At 45.9% G+C, this 21,200-nt stretch overlaps 1 protein-coding gene across 1 annotated transcript in view; it reads left to right on the top strand.

Moving 5' to 3' along the window:
* Positions 1–21,200, top strand: part of CCNJ (cyclin J) — a 130,753-nt gene that overhangs the window by 28,214 nt on the left and 81,339 nt on the right. Inside the window, exon 3 of the mRNA XM_086922508.1 lies at positions 17,771–17,981. Within this exon, the coding sequence (XP_086778634.1) occupies positions 17,771–17,981 (211 nt within the window). The remainder of the gene's footprint in view (positions 1–17,770; positions 17,982–21,200) is intronic.

Here is a 21,200-nt window from a genome sequence, read left to right as displayed (position 1 = left end):
GTAGCCTATCTGGAAAAGCTGCTCATGCTGTACGTGGATCTTTATATAAACTTATTTATTGCTTTAGTTCTGCATACTTCGTGGGAGAACCAGGCGAAGGCACTGTGTATTAGATTATAATGTTTTTAGTTGGGGATTGTGCCTGGGGAGATGTTCAAACCAAGCCCTTCCTGTGCACCAGTCTCGGCTATCTCCACCCTCTGCTATTGTGGGAAACAGGTTGGTGAAGACTATTTAGAATGCCAGTAGATGCAAAAGTTACCCTACAACCTCCAAGAACTGGGGCATTAAATGACTAACAAAACTTTTCTTCAGGAATAATTTGTAAGCAGTTATTTGATCATTTTAGGAAACGGACACCTCTTCGAAATGAATCCCTTCTGCCTACTCCAAATGAAAGACCACTTGCAAAACATGGGTACATCAAAACATGCAAAACTTTGTTAGTTGCACATTGAACATGTACAATATTTTACAAAGATGTGTCCCAGTTATGATAAACATGACTTATTAATTACTTGGGTATTCAACTTGTTGACACAATGAGCTGGGACAGTCATCTGAATAAAATGCTCTTGAGCCGCAAAACGGTAACGGGGGCTTTGTTGAAGGAGCAGAGAGCCTGGACAATGAAGCAAATAGCGACGGTGCTTGATATTTACAATGCCAGAGGCGTCAGCGCTGCGCTTTATGGTGCGGAGCTCTGGGGTGCATTGAATATGAGTCAGCTGACCATCTCCGAAAACACTTTCCTCAGAAACCTCATGTGTCTCCAAGCTTCCACTCCTATCATTCCCCTCCAATTGGACATGGGTTGTCGCTCTATAGAAGATCACGCGAGGCTCCGCCCCTCCTCCTCCTCCTATGGGCTCGCATTTGGAGGGTGAAGGAACTTAGTAGCTATGCGGAGGGCTTGCGAGAAATCCTGGATTCCCCAAGTTGGGCGAAAGTGAAATGGCTTAGAGACATTAAAGCTCTATTGTTGAACTTAGGGCTGGGAGAGGCTTGGCACCAGCGGACTGCCCCTCCCAAGCTAGAACTAAAAAAACTTTACTGGTCTTGGATCACGGCCAAAAGGAACACCAACACCAACTTGTGCAGATCATCCAGGTCTTTTTTGTTGATTAAAGATGTCCCACTGCGCGAGATCTACTTGGATATTATCACAACCCCTTGGGACAGAACCCTCTATTTTAAATTTAGAATTGGCATGCTCCCGGTAAGGGAGTTCACTTCCCGGTTGGAAACCACCATACCAAACTATTTCCTCTTGTCCCTTTTGTCCCACCAGGCCTGAATCCATTCCTCATCTGCTCTTCGAATGCCCTGCCTACAAGACACCTCGTGGACGCAGGATTAAACCCGTGTGCCTGGTTTTGGGCACCAGGCAGTGCTGTGTTGCCCTAAGAATTTTACAGACGGACACTCGTTCGTTATATGTATGTGCCATAGCCAAGTTTTTAGGCTGGGCATTGGCGCATAAGGTCAAACTGGCTTCGCCAAATTGTTTAATTAAGGTCTGTATACACAGACCGTCTTAATTAATTTATTACCCCACCGTATTATAGTTAGGATTCTGCTATTGATGCATACTGTGGGTTTCATAACTCTTTAAATGTGCGGGATGGTTCCTTTTTAACAATGTCTTCACGCTGTATGCTTTTTAAGATATTTTTTATATCGAAATAAAGCCTCTTTGACTGACTGACTTATTAATGGCACTCCTTAAGACATGGGGATACCAGAAAGAAGATTTATCTTTGGGAGGCCTAAAAATAGATGTTGTGCAAACCCCATGTGCAGTGACTCCAGTATAGTAGCACCAAAAAAAGGTGCACAACATTGCTCTCTACTGAAGTGGTACAATTAACTAACAGTTTGCGTCTTGTGTTGTATATATGCGACCACTGCTTCAGTCCCCTAATTGTTTTTATTAGGTCGAGGACCGAAGGCTGGCTTGCCAGCTTCCGGGAGGAGATTTAATGTTTTTTAGACTGGGCTTGACCCCGCCTTGAGGTTCCGTGACAATTGTAAGTGGTGTTTTCGACTCGCACGAATATGGGCGAGTCTAGTATCTATGAACCGCAAATGACGAGTTTAGTAAGTGTGCGCAGTTTCGCTGTGCTAACTTAAACCGTTCGTTTGTTACGTGGGTTTTTCATCTGTACCCACGGGTTCCATCTTAGATACGGCATCCATTTTGTCTCTTGCCCTCAAGTAGCCAGCGAACGGACGCTGTTCGCTTCGCGACCCTGGGACTCCCAAGATATTTGCGGAAGACACATGTTCTTTGAAAGTGTCTTTATGACGAGGGGGTTGCTGCTGTAAGGCAGATGACGCCGCTCGAGGCTCATCTTGCCGCACGGACTTATTGTCTCAGCCGTGCATCTCATTAGGCACGTCCCTTTGATGCCTGTATCTCGTGCTTCTCGATACCTCCCCTTTTTACACCCTTTCCGATCTCCCTACTGTCTCCGTCTTCCTCTGCACCTGTCTTCGTTCCTATTTCGATCTACTTTACTGCTGATTGGAATTTGCTAATGGTGGGAAGATGGGTTTTTACAGTTGGGAACCGCCAAATGTTTCCGCACTTATGTTCCGGACCTTGTGTGTTTCAAAGTGACCAAAGCGACCCCTCTGAGAGCGACTTGTGGGAACCAGGTTGTAAACTATTGTGTATCATGTTATCCTATGGGTAAAAACTGTATAAAAGGAGCGATCCACAAATACAATTTGAAGCAGTCTCCCCGAACTACACTCGATGTACTTCCTGTGACTTCTGTGTTCCCTGCAGTAAATAAACCTTGACTCTTTGACGCCGAAGGAAGTGTCCCGTGTCTCTGTGACTTGTACGCCGGAGCAGGTTACCCACGAAGGTTTCAGGTGTTGTGCCCTGGCACCGCTGGGTCCAAAAGAACCCAGTCCTTCAGTTGGCGCCCAACGTGGGGCTGCATCAGTGGTACCGGTCCAAGCCCGACGATCGTGAGGAACTTCGTGTGAAATCTCCGAGGGAAGGTGCACCCCGCTTCATCGATCCTGTTGTCGAAATAAGTGGCCCAAAGACTTTTCCCGCGAAGATTCCCGCCTCCTAACGGCTGCGACGGACTGCTGCCCTGACTGTAGACCTGTTTTGGCGCCTGGCGTAGACCTTGGTATAGCGAGACGATTGACGGGCCTTCCTGAGGACGCCATTGATCTTTGAGTTAAGTATTTGTGGGTCGCTCCCAGAGTTCTTGGTTGTAGACACTTTAGCGAGTGTCTTTGTTGTAAACACTTTAGCGAGTGTTTTTGTTGTAGACACTTTAGCGGGTGTCTTTGTTGTACACGCTGTGTGAGTGTTTTTGTCGGTGACACTTTGCTAGCGTACTTTGTTGTTGTTGTATTTGTTTGACGACTGCAGCCGCCAAAGACCGAGGGTTTAGTTCTTTGCTGGGACTTGGTAAATCCCGAAATCCCGTAACCCTTGAAGTTTGTGAAACTCGGCTAGTGTGCAAGATGCCTGGTCGTAGTACTTTGTTCAGTTGCTTTAGACCTTGTGGTGCGGATTCCCTGCTGGAGGACTCGTGTCCGATACCTCCGGTTGGAACTCCTACTTATGATTTATATAGCAAACATGGGCTAGGCCCGATTGCTTTTAACGATTATTGGATAAAATATACAAAGAAAGACGGCGATCTTCGTTGGCCACCTCACGGTAGCTTCGAAGCGTCGATCTTAGATAATTTGGAAATAAAGTTGTTCGAACGCAAATCTAGGCCGGCCATGTTTGATGCCTTTCGGTTCTGGCGCAAAGAAGCCCGACAGAAAGAGATCAGACAAAATAAACGTAGTCAGCGAGATACTGTTGCTACTATAGTGAAGAAAGCTGAGCAGTTTCAGCGTGATAAGGAGGATAAGGATAAGGAAGTGTTTGAGAGATTACAGCGTATGTCCATAGACAAATGCTATCCTGCTTTGCCTACGGAGTCGGATAAGAAGGAAGAGGCAGTTGAGGATTCTTTAATGTCTTATCTTATGAAGTCGCCACCTCCGTACGTACAGGGTACCGCAGCTCCTGTGGTCCCTGCCGTACCTGTTCTTCCACCTGTTATTCCTCCACCAGTTCCTCAACTTGCACCCGCTCTTCCGCCTGTTCCTGCTCCTTTGCCTATTTCTATTCCTACTGCTCCTCCGCTTCCACATACTCCTGTTCCCGCTACTGCTCCTGTGTTGTTAACCCCTGTTGCTGCTAATGTCTCTACTCCTTCTCTTGTTAGTCCTGTGTCTTATTCTTCTCCCTCTACTCGTAATCGTAATTCTCCCCTTGCGACAAACTTCTTCCAGTCGCTCGGACCTGTTTTTGGGTCTGCTGGTTCTGATGGTCCTCAGAGACGTAGCCAGCTTCCTGGTAATAGAGAACGTGTTGCGCTATACAATATGGCGATGGGTTGGATGATAAACCCTGTTAGAAATCCACCTCGTGTTGTCCTCGAAACGTTTGATCAATTCAACATACCAACTCAGAGATATGTGTTTGATGAAATGTGCAAGTTCTTACATGATCAGATAGTGGTTAATGCGCCTGACGAGGTGCTGACCGCCCTGTCTGAACTTCGGCTCCAGTTCGCAACTGGACTGATAGTCGACACTAATGTTCGACGTGCTGTTGAGCACTTACTATCTCTTCGTCCCGCTCCTATTCCTCATGCATTGTTCGTTGAGGACATTGAAAAACAAACCGAGTCTGGCCAATATCCTATGCGTGAAGTTCCGCCAGTTTGGATACCAATTGATAATACTGGTGCCCAGCCAGTTCCGGCACATTTCCAGAGAGTGTGGATACACCTCCCATGGAAACGATCGGAAGTGCTTCAGGTGAAACAAACTTTGCCCGATCCTCGCAAAAATCCTGCTTGGTATTACAAGGAATTATCGCAGCTCGTAGACGCTACGATAATGAATCTTGCCGATATCGACATGTTGTTCGGTAATATCGTACCACAACCGGTATGGGCGAAGATTCGTCACCAAGATCACGCAAATGAATTAGGTGGTGATTGGAATGCCATTACAGCGGCAGACGCTGGACAAGTGGCTGCCACTAAACCCGATCAGTTGATTGCTGAACTTCCTCAGCGAATCATTACATTAATGAAAACGCTTATGCCAGCTATGAAGGTAAATTGGGATAAGTTGTCAGCCTGTAAGCAAAAGAAAGATGAGAGTGTCTCGGACTTCTTTACGAGGTTCGAGGAAGCATTCGTTGATCATAGTGGACAGGATATGGGTACTGAGGGTGGACAGAGGTTGTTTGTGGATAAGTTTGTGTCAAACTTATTGCCCGACTTGAGCCATAAATTAAGGAATTCTGAAAGTGCGTGGGCCGTTTCTACCTCAGCTCAGATATTGGCTACGGCACAATATTACGAGAATAGAGAAAAAGAGGAAAATGACCGTGCCGATAAAAAAACGAAAGAGCTAAAAACTAAAGTGTTGTTACAACAAGTATATCCGCCGCGTTCTAATCAGAATGCGCCTCAGCAGAATAGATCGCAGTCGCAATTGAATCGATCGCAGCCGCGTAATGATTCTTCTTTCCAAAGATCTTCATTAGGGTACAACCAATGTGCTTATTGTAGACAGGAGGGACACATTAAATTCAATTGTCCTGCTTTAAATGACCGTAGTGGTGGTAATTCGTCTAGAGGAGGCCGTGGTGGTGTACAGCACGCATCACGTGGTAGAGGTCGTGGTGCCCAGAATGATCGCTCTGACCATTCATCAAATTCTAATAACTGTTTCGATCAACGTGGATCATCGCAAGGACGATCTGCGCAGTACAATGTAGACGATTATTACGTCGATCAGGGAACTGACGATAGTAATTACTAGGACAGCCAAAGACAAGGAGAGGGAGTGGTATCAGTTCCGGTTGATCAGAGAGGGCCTTACGTCGCAGTTGCTACATCGGGCGTCGTTGAGCCTTTTCTGTTGGACACTGGTGCAGCGAAAAGTTCTATCATGCATTCGAAACTCCCTGGCGCACCTTTGTCCGGCTTAACAAATGTTTCCGTTGGATTCTCTGGCGCCCCCGTTAGCAATCCAGTTTCGCGCCCTTTGCCCCTTAAAATTGGGCCTCGTGAGCTCGAAGCTCCATTGATTTTGTCTACTGGTTGTGGCGAAAATCTTTTGGGTCTGGATTTGCTTAAACGCTTGTATGCAACTTTGTATTGTTCTCCTGCGGGTGTAAAGCTTACGTTAGGAGAGAGAGTAGTCTCTCCCATGTACTTGTCTCTCGATAAGCTTCCACCGGAATTGGATTCTCTTCCTGCGTCTTTGTGGGCGACGGGTCCAAATGATGTGGGCCTACTTGATATCTCCCCTTATGTTGTTCAGTTGAAATCTAATGTGCGCTTGCCACGTATTCCCCAATACCGTATCTCCCTTGATGGTGAACGAGCTTTGTTAACGATCATCTATGATTTGATCGAGAAAGATGTCATTGAAGAAACTCGGGGAAACGTGTGTAATAGTCCTGTACTGCCCATTCTTAAACGTACTGATCCTACCAAACCGCCTGTTTATCGTTTTGTTATCGATTTACGGGAGGTAAATAAAATTGTGGTTCCTCAATTCCCTGTTGTGCCTGACATCACGGCGTTACTGACTCTGATTCCAGCTACTGCTTCATGGTTTTCGGTGATTGATTTGAAAAATGCATTTTTCAGCATCCCGATTGCCGAAGAGAGTAGGGACCTTTTCGGTTTCTCTCTTGGTGGACGTAGCTTCCGGTTCAAACGCGCTCCTCAGGGCTACTGTGAAAGTCCATCGATTTACAGTCAAGCTTTGAAGGGTCAACTAGATGCGTTTAGGTTGCCGGTTGGTGCGGCTTTAATCCAATACGTCGACGACTTATTGGTGGCTGCTGATACTCAGGACATCTGCAAAATCGCTACAGTGTCGTTGCTGCAACATCTCTGTGAGTTAAATCACAAGGTGTCACCTTCTAAACTCCAATATTGTTGTCAAGAGGTAACCTACCTAGGTCACTTATTGTCAAAGGAGGGAAGGAGATTGACCCCAGAGAGAATTGCAGCGATTGCACGCATGGCTGTGCCACAAACCCAAAGAGATGTGCGTGCCTTTTTAGGTATCACGTCGTACTGCAGGCAGTGGATTCCTAATTTTTCATTGCTAGCGAAACCATTGGTGGCTCTTACGTGCAAGGATGTTTCGACTCCTTTACCATGGACGGAAGAATGCCAGAAAAGTTTTTCTGAATTACGTGATTCATTGTGTTCGGCTCCTGTGTTAGGTACCCCTGATTACAGTAAACCGTTCACGTTATATGTTTACGAGAAGGAAGGTTGTGCTTTGAGTGTCTTAACGCAACCTTTTGGTGGTAAACAACGTCCATGTGCATATTTTTCCTCGACCTTAGACCCAGTAGCTAGAGCATTGCCGAGTTGTTTGAGAGCAACTGCGGCAGCTGCGGTCTCCATCCGACAATCAGCAGGATTGGTCATGGATAATATGCTTACGGTGATGGTTCCGCATGCAGTCGATACTCTTTTGAATCGTACGAAAACTCAGCACTTGACGAGTGCGAGGTTGTCTGGGTACGAATTGACGCTTTTGGCAAGCCACATTCAGATAAAACGTTGTAATGTCCTAAATCCGGCAACTTTGTTACCAGTTAGTGCAGAGTCAGATGAAGTAGCAGAACATGACTGTTACTTGCGGACAGAAGAGGAAACAAAAGGTCGTGTGGACCTTAAACACCCCATTGGAAGACCCGGATGGCACCCTGTATGTGGATGGGTCATGTTTTAAGTTGCCGAATGGTGATGTGACTACTGCTTATGCTGTGGTGACATTGAATACTGTTGTTGAGACTGCGAGATTGAATCAGAATTCTGCCCAAGCTGCAGAGCTGATTGCTCTCACTAGAGCATGTGTATTAGCAAAAGGTAAACGTGTGAATGTGTACACCGATAGTCAGTATGCTTTCGGTGTAGCGCATAGTTTTGGACGGTTGTGGCGAGAGCGTGGTTTCTTGACGTCGCATGGCACGAAAATACAGCATGGCCAGCTTGTGAACGATCTTTTGGATGCATTGACTTTGCCTGCTCAAATTGCAATTATTAAGTGTAGTGCGCATCGTAAAGTGACGGATGATGTTGGTCGTGGTAATGCGTTTGCAGATGAGATTGCTAAGGAGACTGCTCGGAACCTTAGCACTCGAATGTATGTGACAAGTTCGGTTAGGTGGCCTACAGAATCAAGTATGTGTGAAAATACCATAGAGAGTGTGAAAGCTATTCAGAATGAGGCCACCGACACTGAAAAGATGAAGTGGAAAGAAAGTACGGGAAGGTTGGATGTGAATGGTTGCTGGATTGATTTGTCGGATCAGAAAAGATGGATGTTGCCTGATGCGTATGTACTGGCCGTTGTGCAAATGGCACATGGGTTAGCACATATTAGCGCGAAAGGTATTTGCAAGTTGCTGGCTGATGTGTGGAAGAATGATGGAATTACTAAGTGTGCTGAACGTTTGGTGAAGAATTGTATGGTGTGTATAATGTACAATCCTGGCAAAGGAACCCCAACTCCTCCTGGCAGTTTTGCTCCTCCTTCGTATCCCTTTGAGGTGATCCAATTGGACTTCGTCCATATGGAGCGATGCAATAACCTGAAATACGTTTTGGTTGTGGTTTGCGCATTCTCCCGATGGATTGAGGCCTATCCCCTCAAAGACAATACTGCTTTGTCTACTGCGAAAATCCTACTGAAGGAATACTTTCCTCGGTATGGAATGCCTAGAGTCGTGTGGTCAGATAACGGAAGTGAGTTTGTTGGAAGTGTGATGAAGAGTGTGTGTAAGGGCCTTGGAATCAATCAGAAATTCCATAGCGCCAATCATCCTCAGTCAGCTGGATTGGTTGAAGGGTACAATGGCACCCTTAAACTAAAATTAGCGAAGATTCAAGCTACGACTGGACTTTCGTGGCCTGATGCTTTGCCCCTAGCATTACTGTCAACTAGGGCGACTGTACACTCCCGAATAGGGCTTAGTCCCTATGAAATAGTGTTCGGCCGTCCTGCGAATGTGTGGGGGGTTCCTAGGCCAGGAATATTCTCTGATCTTGAGTTTCCGATGTTGATCGATTACTTACATGACTTGACTGCTAAACTGAGGTTAATTCATCAACAGGTTTACGACGCCTTGCCGACGCAGACGGAGGGTCCAGGCCACCAGCTCCAGCCCGGGAACTGGGTGGTTACTCGTAACTTCTCACGAAAAAACAATCTGGACCCCCGATTCACCGGACCTTACCAGGTGCTCCTGGCCACGAGGACTGCCGTTCGTCTTGAGGGGCGGAAAAATTGGGTACATGCTACCCATTGTAAGCGAGTCCCTATTCCTCTGCCGGCAGACCCGTGGATAAGGAAAGGCATCGCGTCAACAGAAACAGAAACATTGCCGGCGTTTGTACCTTTTAGCGACGCACAGCTTGTTGGAGAACACTCAGCGCAGCAGAAAGCCACTGTTGAACATTTGTCAGCAAAAGACTCAAGACCAGATCAACGAACTGATCAGCAGGACGCTGTCTCTTCAACAGATCCTTTGTTCGACGAGCAGACACGTCCAGGGAAACATCGATATTCTTTGCGATCTCACACTAAGGACAAATAAAATTTGCTTGCTTTGCTGAGATTGATAACTGCAATATCCTCGTTTCCCATGATCAATTTTGAACATTCGTATCATTGAAAGTTTTTGTATATATATCAAGCTTCTTCCTTGTATCTTTTTTTCTTCCACAGCTGAGAAATATTGTGCTAAATAAATACATATTGTGTATTGAGGGCCGTAGGGCCGCGCGCGTACTTCCTTCTGGACAGTAGGTCTTGACGCTAGGTTAAAGACTGTCGGTTCCTAGGAACTCCTGGGGATTGACTATTGCTGCACAGAACGAAGTGCGTCAAGAAACGTTGCGGACGGTCGTAGGGAAATGGCATTTTCGAAGCTGAATGATTTGGAAGGAGCTCAGGCGTATAGAGTCAAGCTGCAGAAACTTAGTCGTACGAAATGTTTTGTATCCCAATTGTTTGTTTTGTTTTTGACTGCTTCTGCATTTTTGGCGGGTGGGGTGTATTACACTATGTCTTACTTTTTCCTTGCTACTCCTACTCCTACCCCTTACCCTAACCTTACTTCTACTGCTTCTCCTCATTCCTTTCATATGTTACCAGAACACGAACAGGCTAGACGTGTAGAATTCCGCAATAATTCCTTTATCCAGCTCCTCCATCAGCATCAGTTAGTGGTTAACACTACTAATTGTTGGGTGTGTGGGTTGATGCCACATACTACGGGTAAGGGAATTCCATATCTGGTGTTACCGTATAGTTCCCAAGGGTCAGCTCGAGCATTCCAAACAATGTTTCGAAGCGCACTGGGTTCCCACCCCACGCAAGAACAACGTTCCCCCAACTTTGGTCCTACCTCGTATCAGAGGCTGCTATCGATGGCTATAGAGGATATGGAAGATGAGATCCATGATCCTTTTCTTATCCCTAGAGAAGAGGTACAAGCCTATAGGGTCCTAAGTAGAGGGGAATATAGTATGTTCACTAATGAAAAGCAGCATAAAAGCTCGTCTCCAATATGGGTCGTACCCCACACTGGTAATCTTTGTCTTGTGGGTCGTGGCTCGCAAGCCTCACTTGGAGTAAGTGCTTGCACTGAAAGTTACGTTCTGCCAATGTCCCCGTCCCCTGTGTTTCTGGCTGCCAAGGGTACATACTTTATCTGTCATGATCGTGCATACACATGGTTGCCCGCAGACTTCATGGGCTCATGTTTCGTTGCAAATCTGTTGCCTCCGACGTTTACTGTAGATGCCGATTATCATAAGACAAGAGTTGTACGAGGCGTAATTAGCGAAGAGGATACTGCCGGTCAAGAGGCAGGAGACTTTTTCAAGGGTTTCCTCCCGTTTTGGGGACCTATGGTTAATAGTAGGAACCTGAGACATTTGACTCGAGTGGTAGAATCGACAGCTAATATTACTGCCAGTGCCCTTGGTAATATCACCACAGAACTTCAGGCGGAGAGACTTATGACATTACAAAACCGTATGGTTTTAGATGTTGTCCTAGCAGATCGCGGTGGGGTGTGTAAAGTGATCCATTCGAGCTGTTGCATTTTCATTCCAGATAATGCTCCTACTGTCTATCAAGCCATCTCGAAGTTGCATAAGATCTCCGAAAACATACACGTGGATGTAGGGGATTGGACGCTACTTGGTTGGTTTTGGGGCCTGATGTCGGCTTGGGGTTGGAAGATTCTGACGATCATCGGGGTTGTGGTAGTTTTCCTGTTCACGTGTTGCCTTTGTGTGCAGTGTGGTCCTGCCTTATGTGGCCTCTGTGCTACAACGTGTATGAGACAACCATCTGTTACCAAGGGGACTCGATTGGACAGAGCTATGCTACAACGACATCTTGATGGTCTGATGAATATCGAATATGATTCCGACTAGTGCTTGCCTACATGAGGGCAAAAGGAGCGTCTGAGGTTCCGTGACAATTGTAAGTGGTGTTTTCGACTCGCACGAATATGGGCGAGTCTAGTATCTATGAACCGCAAATGACGAGTTTAGTAAGTGTGCGCAGTTTCGCTGTGCTAACTTAAACCGTTCGTTTGTTACGTGGGTTTTTCATCTGTACCCACGGGTTCCATCTTAGATACGGCATCCATTTTGTCTCTTGCCCTCAAGTAGCCAGCGAACGGACGCTGTTCGCTTCGCGACCCTGGGACTCCCAAGATATTTGCGGAAGACACATGTTCTTTGAAAGTGTCTTTATGACGAGGGGGTTGCTGCTGTAAGGCAGATGACGCCGCTCGAGGCTCATCTTGCCGCACGGACTTATTGTCTCAGCCGTGCATCTCATTAGGCACGTCCCTTTGATGCCTGTATCTCGTGCTTCTCGATACCTCCCCTTTTTACACCCTTTCCGATCTCCCTACTGTCTCCGTCTTCCTCTGCACCTGTCTTCGTTCCTATTTCGATCTACTTTACTGCTGATTGGAATTTGCTAATGGTGGGAAGATGGGTTTTTACAGTTGGGAACCGCCAAATGTTTCCGCACTTATGTTCCGGACCTTGTGTGTTTCAAAGTGACCAAAGCGACCCCTCTGAGAGCGACTTGTGGGAACCAGGTTGTAAACTATTGTGTATCATGTTATCCTATGGGTAAAAACTGTATAAAAGGAGCGATCCACAAATACAATTTGAAGCAGTCTCCCCGAACTACACTCGATGTACTTCCTGTGACTTCTGTGTTCCCTGCAGTAAATAAACCTTGACTCTTTGACGCCGAAGGAAGTGTCCCGTGTCTCTGTGACTTGTACGCCGGAGCAGGTTACCCACGAAGGTTTCAGGTGTTGTGCCCTGGCACCGCTGGGTCCAAAAGAACCCAGTCCTTCAGCCTCACTCCTCCATCTCTCCTCCATTGGCTGGCTTCCTAAACGGAGGCCAGCCATTGGAGGAGAGTGGGGTCACTCCAAACAAGCCCCGTCTCCTTCGGATTCGGGGGCGTGTTTTTGGCGTTCTCTCCACCTGTGACGTCATCCGTCACTCAACGCCAAAACATGCCCCCGAATCCAAAAATGTTCAGAAGCTTGCGGCCGCCATTTTTTTTTTTTTCGCGGTGAAGGTGAGCCATTGCTTTCCTGTCTTCTTCTCCCTTCCTATCCTATTCCGGTCCTCTACAACTCATCCTTTTTATTAGTTTCCATCTCTCCTTCCTCTCCTCCTCTGTCTATCTTTCTCGCCCTCTCTTTCCTCTCCTCTGCCGTCTACGATTGGTCTCTTCCGCCCCATCCTGCCTCTCTTCCCCGTCCCATGCAGTTCTCATTGGAGGTGTACAACACACAGGGGCAGCCTTGTTTTTTTTTTTTTACTTTGGGGCACACACAGGTTTGCGCACGAGCTGTTTTTTGGACTTTGAACCTCTGGGACTTGCAGGCTAGACACACGCACTGGCTAAATCCTGGTGTCACGTTCTCTTTACAGCCCGACTGGTTAATGCACCACCTCGTGGGCTCCCTTGCCGAATGTGTGGGCTTTAACCTGTAGGTGACGCACAGCTCCGACAGTAAGTGTATTGTCGCACTGAGCTATGTTCATCTGATTGGCAGATGCAGAGTATACACACATTGCAACTTCAGAGTGTGCATTAACCTGCTAATCTATTTCACCAAATTGTAACCTTTAACCTATAGGTCTCCCAAAGATCCCTATAGATCTATCAACGCACCAGAGTGATCCTCCCGTTCCCTGATGCCCGGCCAGCGCCTCAAAGCCGCTCACTCCAGGTGCTGTCTACGAAATGCACTTTGAACCGCGATTGTATCCACCAGTGAGACAGTCACACCTGTGCCCGTCAGAGTCTTGTTCGCATACACGAAAACACACTCTTTAATTCAGAAACGTGAAAGTAGAAAATTAAATTACATTGTTTCACATTTACAGGTAGCCCGCAATCCCCCAGATGCTAAATTTCAATTAATTTCACAGGCAAATTAAGAGGAGGCCAGAGACGCAAGAGCGCGCATTCATCACAGTGTCTTGTAAGGTTTGTCAAAAGGGAAGTAGCCGAAACAACGTGCTCAGATCAGCCTGATGTACGTTGGCGTGTTGGACCCAATTATTAAAATAAGTCAGTTATTACATTGACTGGTATGGGTATCGAACGTGCTTTATGAACTGCACTTCCTTCTGCGCGGTGTGCATTGAACTAGTAGTAAAAAAGATTATGAAAATCCGAGGTGCACAAAAGTCAACAAATGCTAAAGCGCGGCGCTTTATAGAGCTCTAAATAAAAAAAGCAAGTTTTACATTTAGATAGCGTCCGATATTGGTATTAATACTGCCGCTAGAAACTCACAATATTAACAACTCTGGCACACGGTGAATTAAAACAACTTGAGGGGGCTACGGCCTTAACCCGGCCGGATCAAGGGTAATATGCTAAATTTCTCCTATGTCCATAATTGCCCAATTTTGTCAATTGGGGGACACCTGTTAGAAAATACATCTCTGCCCAAAGTCACTGGTACTCCTTTTATCAACAGCCCGATGTTGATAAAAGGACACCTCCTGGCCGTGCTGTACAGAGCAGCACTAATTCCGGGTTCATACTGGTAACATCCTTCAGACTATATCGCCGACATAAAGCAAGTGCGCCCATTGTATCGACTTTGGAAGGATCAAAGTCCGAGCGCACTGCCTGGGAGTCTAACCAGAGGGCACAAGGGTCCCGGAAACGGCACCCAACCCTCTGCGCTGTCCCACTCGCCTGTGAGCAACGAGGACTTTGTACCCCGCACAGCAAACACCCCCGGGCGCGAGGGGGGGCAGTGGGTAAAGGCTGGTATATTCAGATTCACTCTCCCACTCCTGGCGTCCCCACATTTCTTAATTAGTTAATGAATTTTGGGAAGTTAATGCGATTTGGAGGCGGCAGTGCGCTTTTAGTACGGCTGCTGGTACGCCTCGTACCTTCCATTTACATTGATCGCGCAGTACGCCGCCTCACGCGAGAAGCGTGAGGTATAGTGGGGCTCTTCCCTGAAAGCCGTACAAAGCATACAAAAGCGCTATTAAGCACCGTACTTTCCAGGAACTTTACCAAAAGCACTGAACTTGCCTAAAAAAACTTAATTTGGCAAATAAGAACTGTGGCATTTTTTAAAACCTTACTGAAACCTACCCTGAAGCCTGATGACTGTATTTTGAAGCCTGCTTGGCGAGCATCCGGGGGGAGGGGTCGGGGAGGTTGTAGCCGAGTGCATGGATTTAGGGCGCACTTGTCCTCCGCGCACTGCCCCCTGGCCCAATTAAGAATAGGGTAGCGTTGATAATTTTGAGAGGACTCCCTGTACTCGTCCGCACTCTTTGTCACTCCACAAAGCTGAGGGACGTCTCCCTGGCCGGCCAAGGGTGAACTTGGCGCTGTGCTCCCCAAGGAAAGCTACTGCTGAGCAACATAGGGCCGGGAAGTTAGTTCTTCATAGAGACACTGCCCTGCACTTTTCACGTTTAGACGCTGTTACGAAAGCAGGGCAGCCTCTCACTTTCACAAGCTTCAAAGCGCTTCAAAAGTGGCTCAGTAGGGTTTTTTTTCTCATCTAAAGGTGTTTGTTTATATTTTGCTGTAGAATCCTGCTGTTTGCTTGCCCTTTTGCAGAATACGTGCGTCGGGGTCTTTGCCTATTGGACAAACCAATTCTGTGCACAATTAAGACTGTGTAAAGTCTGTTTGCTTCGTGTGAGCTGCTTTGCACTGATGTGTTTTGGTGCTTATGTTGCTTGCGAAAAGGACTATTTGTTGCTGGTTGTGTTCACCCTGAGATAACCCAGACACACTCCCCCCTGCTTCGCGGCACAAACACAAGTGCATAGCCCTTCTCTGTGCGCACACCCCACGCTGACACTTGGATGCATGTTCCTCGGCTGTTACAATTTTGGCAGGTGTGTTATTTGCTGAGGTGGGAGCTGGCCTCTGCAAAGGCACCCAAATTGTTGTCAGAAACCGAGTAAAAGGACAACTGCTTAAATAACAGATCGTTCTGTTAAATGTCACAAGAAACATTAGCCCCCTGGTTCTCCTGCCCCCTGGTTGTGCTTGCTCTCCTGCCCCCTGGTTGTGCTTGCTCTCCTGCCCCCTGGTTGTGCTTGCTCTCCTGCCTGCCCCCTGGCTGTGCTTGCTCTCCTGCCCCCTGGCTGTGCTTGCTCTCCTGCCCCCTGGCTGTGCTTGCTCTCCTGCCCCCTGGCTGTGCTTGCTCTCCTGCCCCCTGGCTGTGCTTGCTCTCCTGCCCCCTGGCTGTGCTTGCTCTCCTGTGTGTGTGTGTGTGGCTCTGTGTGTGTGGCTCTGTGTGTGTGGCTCTGTGTGTGTGTGGCTCTGTGTGTGTGTGTGTGGCTCTGTGTGTGTGTGGCTCTGTGTGTGTGTGTGGCTCTCTGTGTGTGTGTGTGTGTGTGGCTCTGTGTGTGTGTGGCTCTGTGTGTGTGTGTGTGGCTCTGTGTGTGTGTGTGGCTCTGTGTGTGTATGTGGCTCTGTGTGTATATGTGGCTCTGTGTGTGTGGCTCTGTTTGTGTGTGTGTGTGTGGCTCTGTTTGTGTGTGTGTGTGTGTGTGTGGCTCTGTTTGTGTGTTTGTGTGTGTGTGTGTGTGTGTGTGTGTGTGGCTCTGTGGTGTGTGTGGCTCTGTGTGTGTGGCTCTGTGTGTGTGTGTGTGGCTCTGTGTGGATAGCTTTTTTTTTGTAGGTGGCTCTATGTGTGGGTGGCTCTATGTGTGGGTGGCTCTGTGTGGGTGGCTCTATGTGTGGGTGACTCTATGTGTGGGTGGCTCTGTCTGTGTGAGGGTGGCTCTGTGTGAATGACTGTGTGGGTGGCTCTTTGTGGGTGGCTCTGTCTGTGTGAGGGTGGCTCTGTGTGGGTGTAAATGCAATAGGCTCTGTGTGTGTGTGTGGCTCTGTTTGTGTGTGTGTGGCTCTGTTTGTGTGTGTGTGTAGCTCTGTTTGTGTGTGTGTAGCTCTGTTTGTGTGTGTGTAGCTCTGTTTGTGTGTGTGTAGCTCTGTTTGTGTGTGTGGGGCGCTGTGTGTGTGTGGGGCGCTGTGTGTGTGGGGGGCGCTGTGTGTGTGTGGGGCGCTGTGTGTGGGGCTCTTGTGTGTGGATAGCTTTTTTTGTAGGTGGCTCTATGTGTGGGTGGCTCTGTGTGGGTGACTGTGTGGGTGACTGTTTGGGTGGCTCTTTGTGGGTGGCTCTGTATGTGTGTGTGGCCTTGTGTGTGTGTGTGTGTGTGTGTGTGGCTCTGTGTGGGTGTAAATGCAATAGATCATGCATTTGCCAGCGATTAAGCTATTGGCATTGTAAATGACAATGCCATTTATTTAACGATTAAGCTATTAGCAATGTAAATGTCAATGCCATTTATTTATGATTAAAACATTTTTTTTAAATGCCATGAGCAATGCCAATAGCTCTACCTTTAATAATGCCGAGACCATTGCATTGTAAATGCTTGTTCTACGTGCCTTTGTCAGGATTGCTTATTCAAGCAGCGGATAGTAAAAACTTGTCACTTCTGTTTTGTATTTAAAGTCCTAGCAGCATTCCCTTTGCTGAAAGGTGTTTAGTTTCTATCCCAAAAGCTCACTAGGATCTTTTAGGTTATTTAAACCACAGAATAAATATTTTCTTTTGTGTGCCAACGTGCAGAATAGTCACTACCAAGATGTGTGTGGTAAGCATGACGTCGTAGAAGGAGTTATCACTGAAAAACAACAGTCTAAGTTATCCTTATGTTTGTTTGGGTGGTGGCATTATTCTAGATGATGTGCTATCTTCGTGCATTTTGGTTGTAGCTTGGGGTGCACTTTTACTTGAAATGCAGTTGTTTTGTGTGTGTTTTCGCATGAGACCTGAAAATATTTTGGGCTAATCCAACCATTTGGTTTATGCTGTTGTTGCATATGCAGTGCTTAAGGGGATGATGGGTGATTGCTCTTACTAAGTTTTGTTGCCTATACTATGGTGATCATTAGATAGAATTAACCATTGAAAATGTGTTGCTGTGAAATGCCTTTACTGCAGCATGCCATCCTGTTTTCGTTTGTATTATTGTTTTCCCAGTCTGTAACTTTTTATTAAGCTATTGGAAGATGCTTGACACATCGTGTACATAAATGGGTATGCTTTTTTTCCCTGTCTTCATAGGAGCTGAAACTACCATCTTACAAAGGGCAATCGCCACAGTTGAACTTAAGACGCTATTTTGCAGATCTGATTGCTATTGTGAGCAATCGATTCAAGTTATGTCCTGCTGCACGCCATCTTGCTGTTTATCTTCTTGACCTCTTCATGGACAGATATGACATTTCAATCCAACAACTGCATGTGGTCGCTCTTTCCTGTTTACTTTTAGCAAGTAAGTGTGTGACTGGCTGACATTGCTTTAATACAGTGCCATATCTGGATCTAGGAATACTTAAGTCTTTGTGCAGCGTATACACTTTTCAGGCACTATTGTGCTGTTCTCTCTTCATAAACCTGTAATGTAGATTGCACACAATAAAAGTGCCCGATAGCATGATACATTGTAGAAATTGAAGCTGACTTGTAGTCTTACGGTTAATTAGAACAGCTTTGTGCTATCTGGTTTGGATGTGCACTGTCATTACTATCGGTCAAAAAAGTGGGTCTCTCACTGCATATGTACCTTTATGCATAGATATTGTAGACTGGTAGGGTGTGTCAAGTATATCTGATCTTCCGGCTTTCTGCCTCGCCTAACATACTGCCCTATTTGGCTCTGCGTTCTCACCATGTTTTGTTCCCACCCTTCCTGCTGGAAACAGTCCACTGTATTTAGAGACTTTCCCGTGGAGCATTTTGTATTGCCTTGCTTTTATAATTACCCATATGGTGTCTTCTCTGTAAAACTACAACTTGATTGAAAAATGTCCTTCCACTATTGAGGTATTACAACCTATTTATTATTTATTCCAGACTATATGGATTTAAACCTTACCTTAGCTTTGAACACATTTCTACATATTTTAGTACTTTTTTCTCCAGACTTTTATGCCAGTCTTTAGCAGTTCATAAATGTGACCTCTTAGAATGGTTCTGTAAGGCCAAGTGCCCTGGAGCTGGGTGCTCGGCCTGCGATAGGAAGTTTAATTCTTGACTGAGTTGATTGGGCAAGCAGAGTAAGGCGCAACTCGAGAAGAGTTTTGTGGGATGAGTCTACATGCAACCCAGCTATTTTACTGAAAAATGGAGGTATATTCCATCTTAAGAGTTTGTGTGCGCGCAGCACTCTTAATATCTTGTTACTTTTTTGGTAGTATGCAGTAATGATTGAAAAATCAGTGGAAAGTATATAACCCAATAGTAAATGTGTCGCAGTATGGTACAATGAGCAAGTAATCCTACTATGGGAATACCTGTATTCTAGGTGGAATTGCAGGACATAGAGGAGATGTAAAAGGAATGCAGTTTTTACACGGTTTGTGAAGCATGTATTCCTGAAGTTTGGAGTATATCTAAAATGTAAAAGACAAAGTATCAGTGCAATTCAGTACAGTTATGGTGATAAGCCATTCATAAACAGCTTAACAACATATTCCTTCCAAAGCTGGATATTCTTTACATCTTCAGACTCTCAGTGCAGAGTGTATCTGTAGGGTTATGGGACAGCATCTTAAAGCTCTTGATTGCACACAATGACATTGTGGAGGTACACCAGTCTTTTAGCTGCTGTTGAACCCAACAGAGGCAATATTTTGGAACCAGCTGTCCAGTTATTTCAATGCTGAACTCCTGTGCGCAGCAGCCTAATGGTGACAAAACCAAATGGAAAAAATAAAGTTGGTATAAAGAAGTGTGTGCTTGCCGGGCTAAGTCTTCACCATCTTAAATCTAATTACAGGAGTCAATCTCTTGGTCAGCCTTTCTCTGTTGCAGGTTACTAGAGGAATGATGCATCAACTGTTTTGAGGCTTCAGCAGCCCAATGTTTTCTTGTGGTAAGGGGTAAAGCAGCTCTCTTCAGGAGGGCAGGATTAGTTTAGCTGGTTGGTCCTTTCACTCTGCATGTTCAGCAATATCAGCACATCATGCTCTCAGAGCTTCAGCAGGAATTCTATTTTGCAGGGCCCAACGCTGACTTAGGCAGTACTCCTGATGATAGGTTTATTGATCGGAGGGTGTGGTATGTGTATTCCACAAGAGTAACCCTGCAACCATTGTCAAATAACTATGATGTGATTTAGAAATCTTAACATGGTTTCACTAGTTGTATGTCCTATAGAAAGTAATGGTTCAGTTTGACCTTAGAAATAGTTTTTTTTTGCTGGCACGTTTTAATACTGCTGACACATGTTTCATTAAGGCAAATTAGCTGGTTACTTTTCTAAAAGCATTTAACTGTAGTTACAGTGAATTCTCAAATGGTTGTGTATAAGTAGTTAAGTAGTTATGTTGTATCGGTCACCATATGGTATGTGAACCATCCGATTTCAAATCCTTTAAGAAAATGAATTGATAGGACAGATGATGGTATCCGTCTTATTTAGTACCCTGCTTACATCCCGTCTCTTTTTATGACTTTAAACCCAACTGGTTAAAAATGTTACAGTGACCAATGCAACTATTGCTCTATGCATATCAAAATATTGATTTAAAGAAGAAAAGCATTTAGAAAATCATCCTTTTGCTGGACTCCATTGCCAGTTTATCATTGAGGCTTTACAGTGTAAATTTTGTCTGGATTCACACGCTGCACTTTATTCTACCATCTAGTGGTTGGGTCCTGAATACTTTTCTTGGTACTCTTTCTGTGGGCATAGTCTGTTGCCATTTGGTATGTTCATCCCCCTGTGACATCAGATGTGGTTGCCATCTTCAGATTATTTTTTTCTGTTTCTGCTGTTGGACCTGGAAGCTGAATCTTCGAAAAAGGAGTAAGAAGTTTTGATGCATTGTCAAGCAGAAGTGCTGAAAAAGTAGTGAAGAGCGTAATTCTAGAGTAGAACTATCAAAGGCACCAAGAAACATGAAAAAAACAGAGGCAGTAGGTGCACCATGTAAAAGACCGAATGCACGACTTGAGAATGTGTAGATGGGGGCTTACCAGGGCCGTATTGGGAACCGAAACCAGCCCTGACAAACTGCTCGGCCATCCCCCCTGTGGGGAGGAAGGGGGTGTGGCTGAGCTGAGCCACACCAAATGCATACTGGCTGTCCGTATAAATGTTCTCTGATAATCACTGACTGAGTTCGCAAGCCCTCAAAAGCGCAATGAGTTCTGCTGCTTGGGCAGATTTTTGTGGAATACGGGCTGTTTCTACCACAGTTTGTAATGTGGTTATGGCACAGGATGAAGAGGTGGTGCCATCAGGTAGTCTTATACAAGAGCCATCCACCCATAGTTCTCCCTCAGGATCTAAAAAAGGTGTATCTTTAAGATCTATTCTTCCTTTAGTTTGTTCTTCTGTTAGGAAAATACAGGCGTCCAAATCATGAGTTTGTTCAGCTGGCAAGGGTAACACTGTAGCTGGGTTCAATGTCAAACATTTCTTGAGTGTGATATGAGGTGCCAAGACTATACGTTCGTATCCTGTTAGTCTAGCACTAGTAAGGTG

Source organism: Lissotriton vulgaris, chromosome 5, assembly GCF_964263255.1.
Source record: "Lissotriton vulgaris chromosome 5, aLisVul1.2, whole genome shotgun sequence".
NCBI classification, from domain to species: domain Eukaryota; kingdom Metazoa; phylum Chordata; class Amphibia; order Caudata; family Salamandridae; genus Lissotriton; species Lissotriton vulgaris.
The sequence above is the reverse complement of the archived record's forward strand: the minus strand, read 5'-3'. Positions and strand labels throughout refer to the sequence as shown.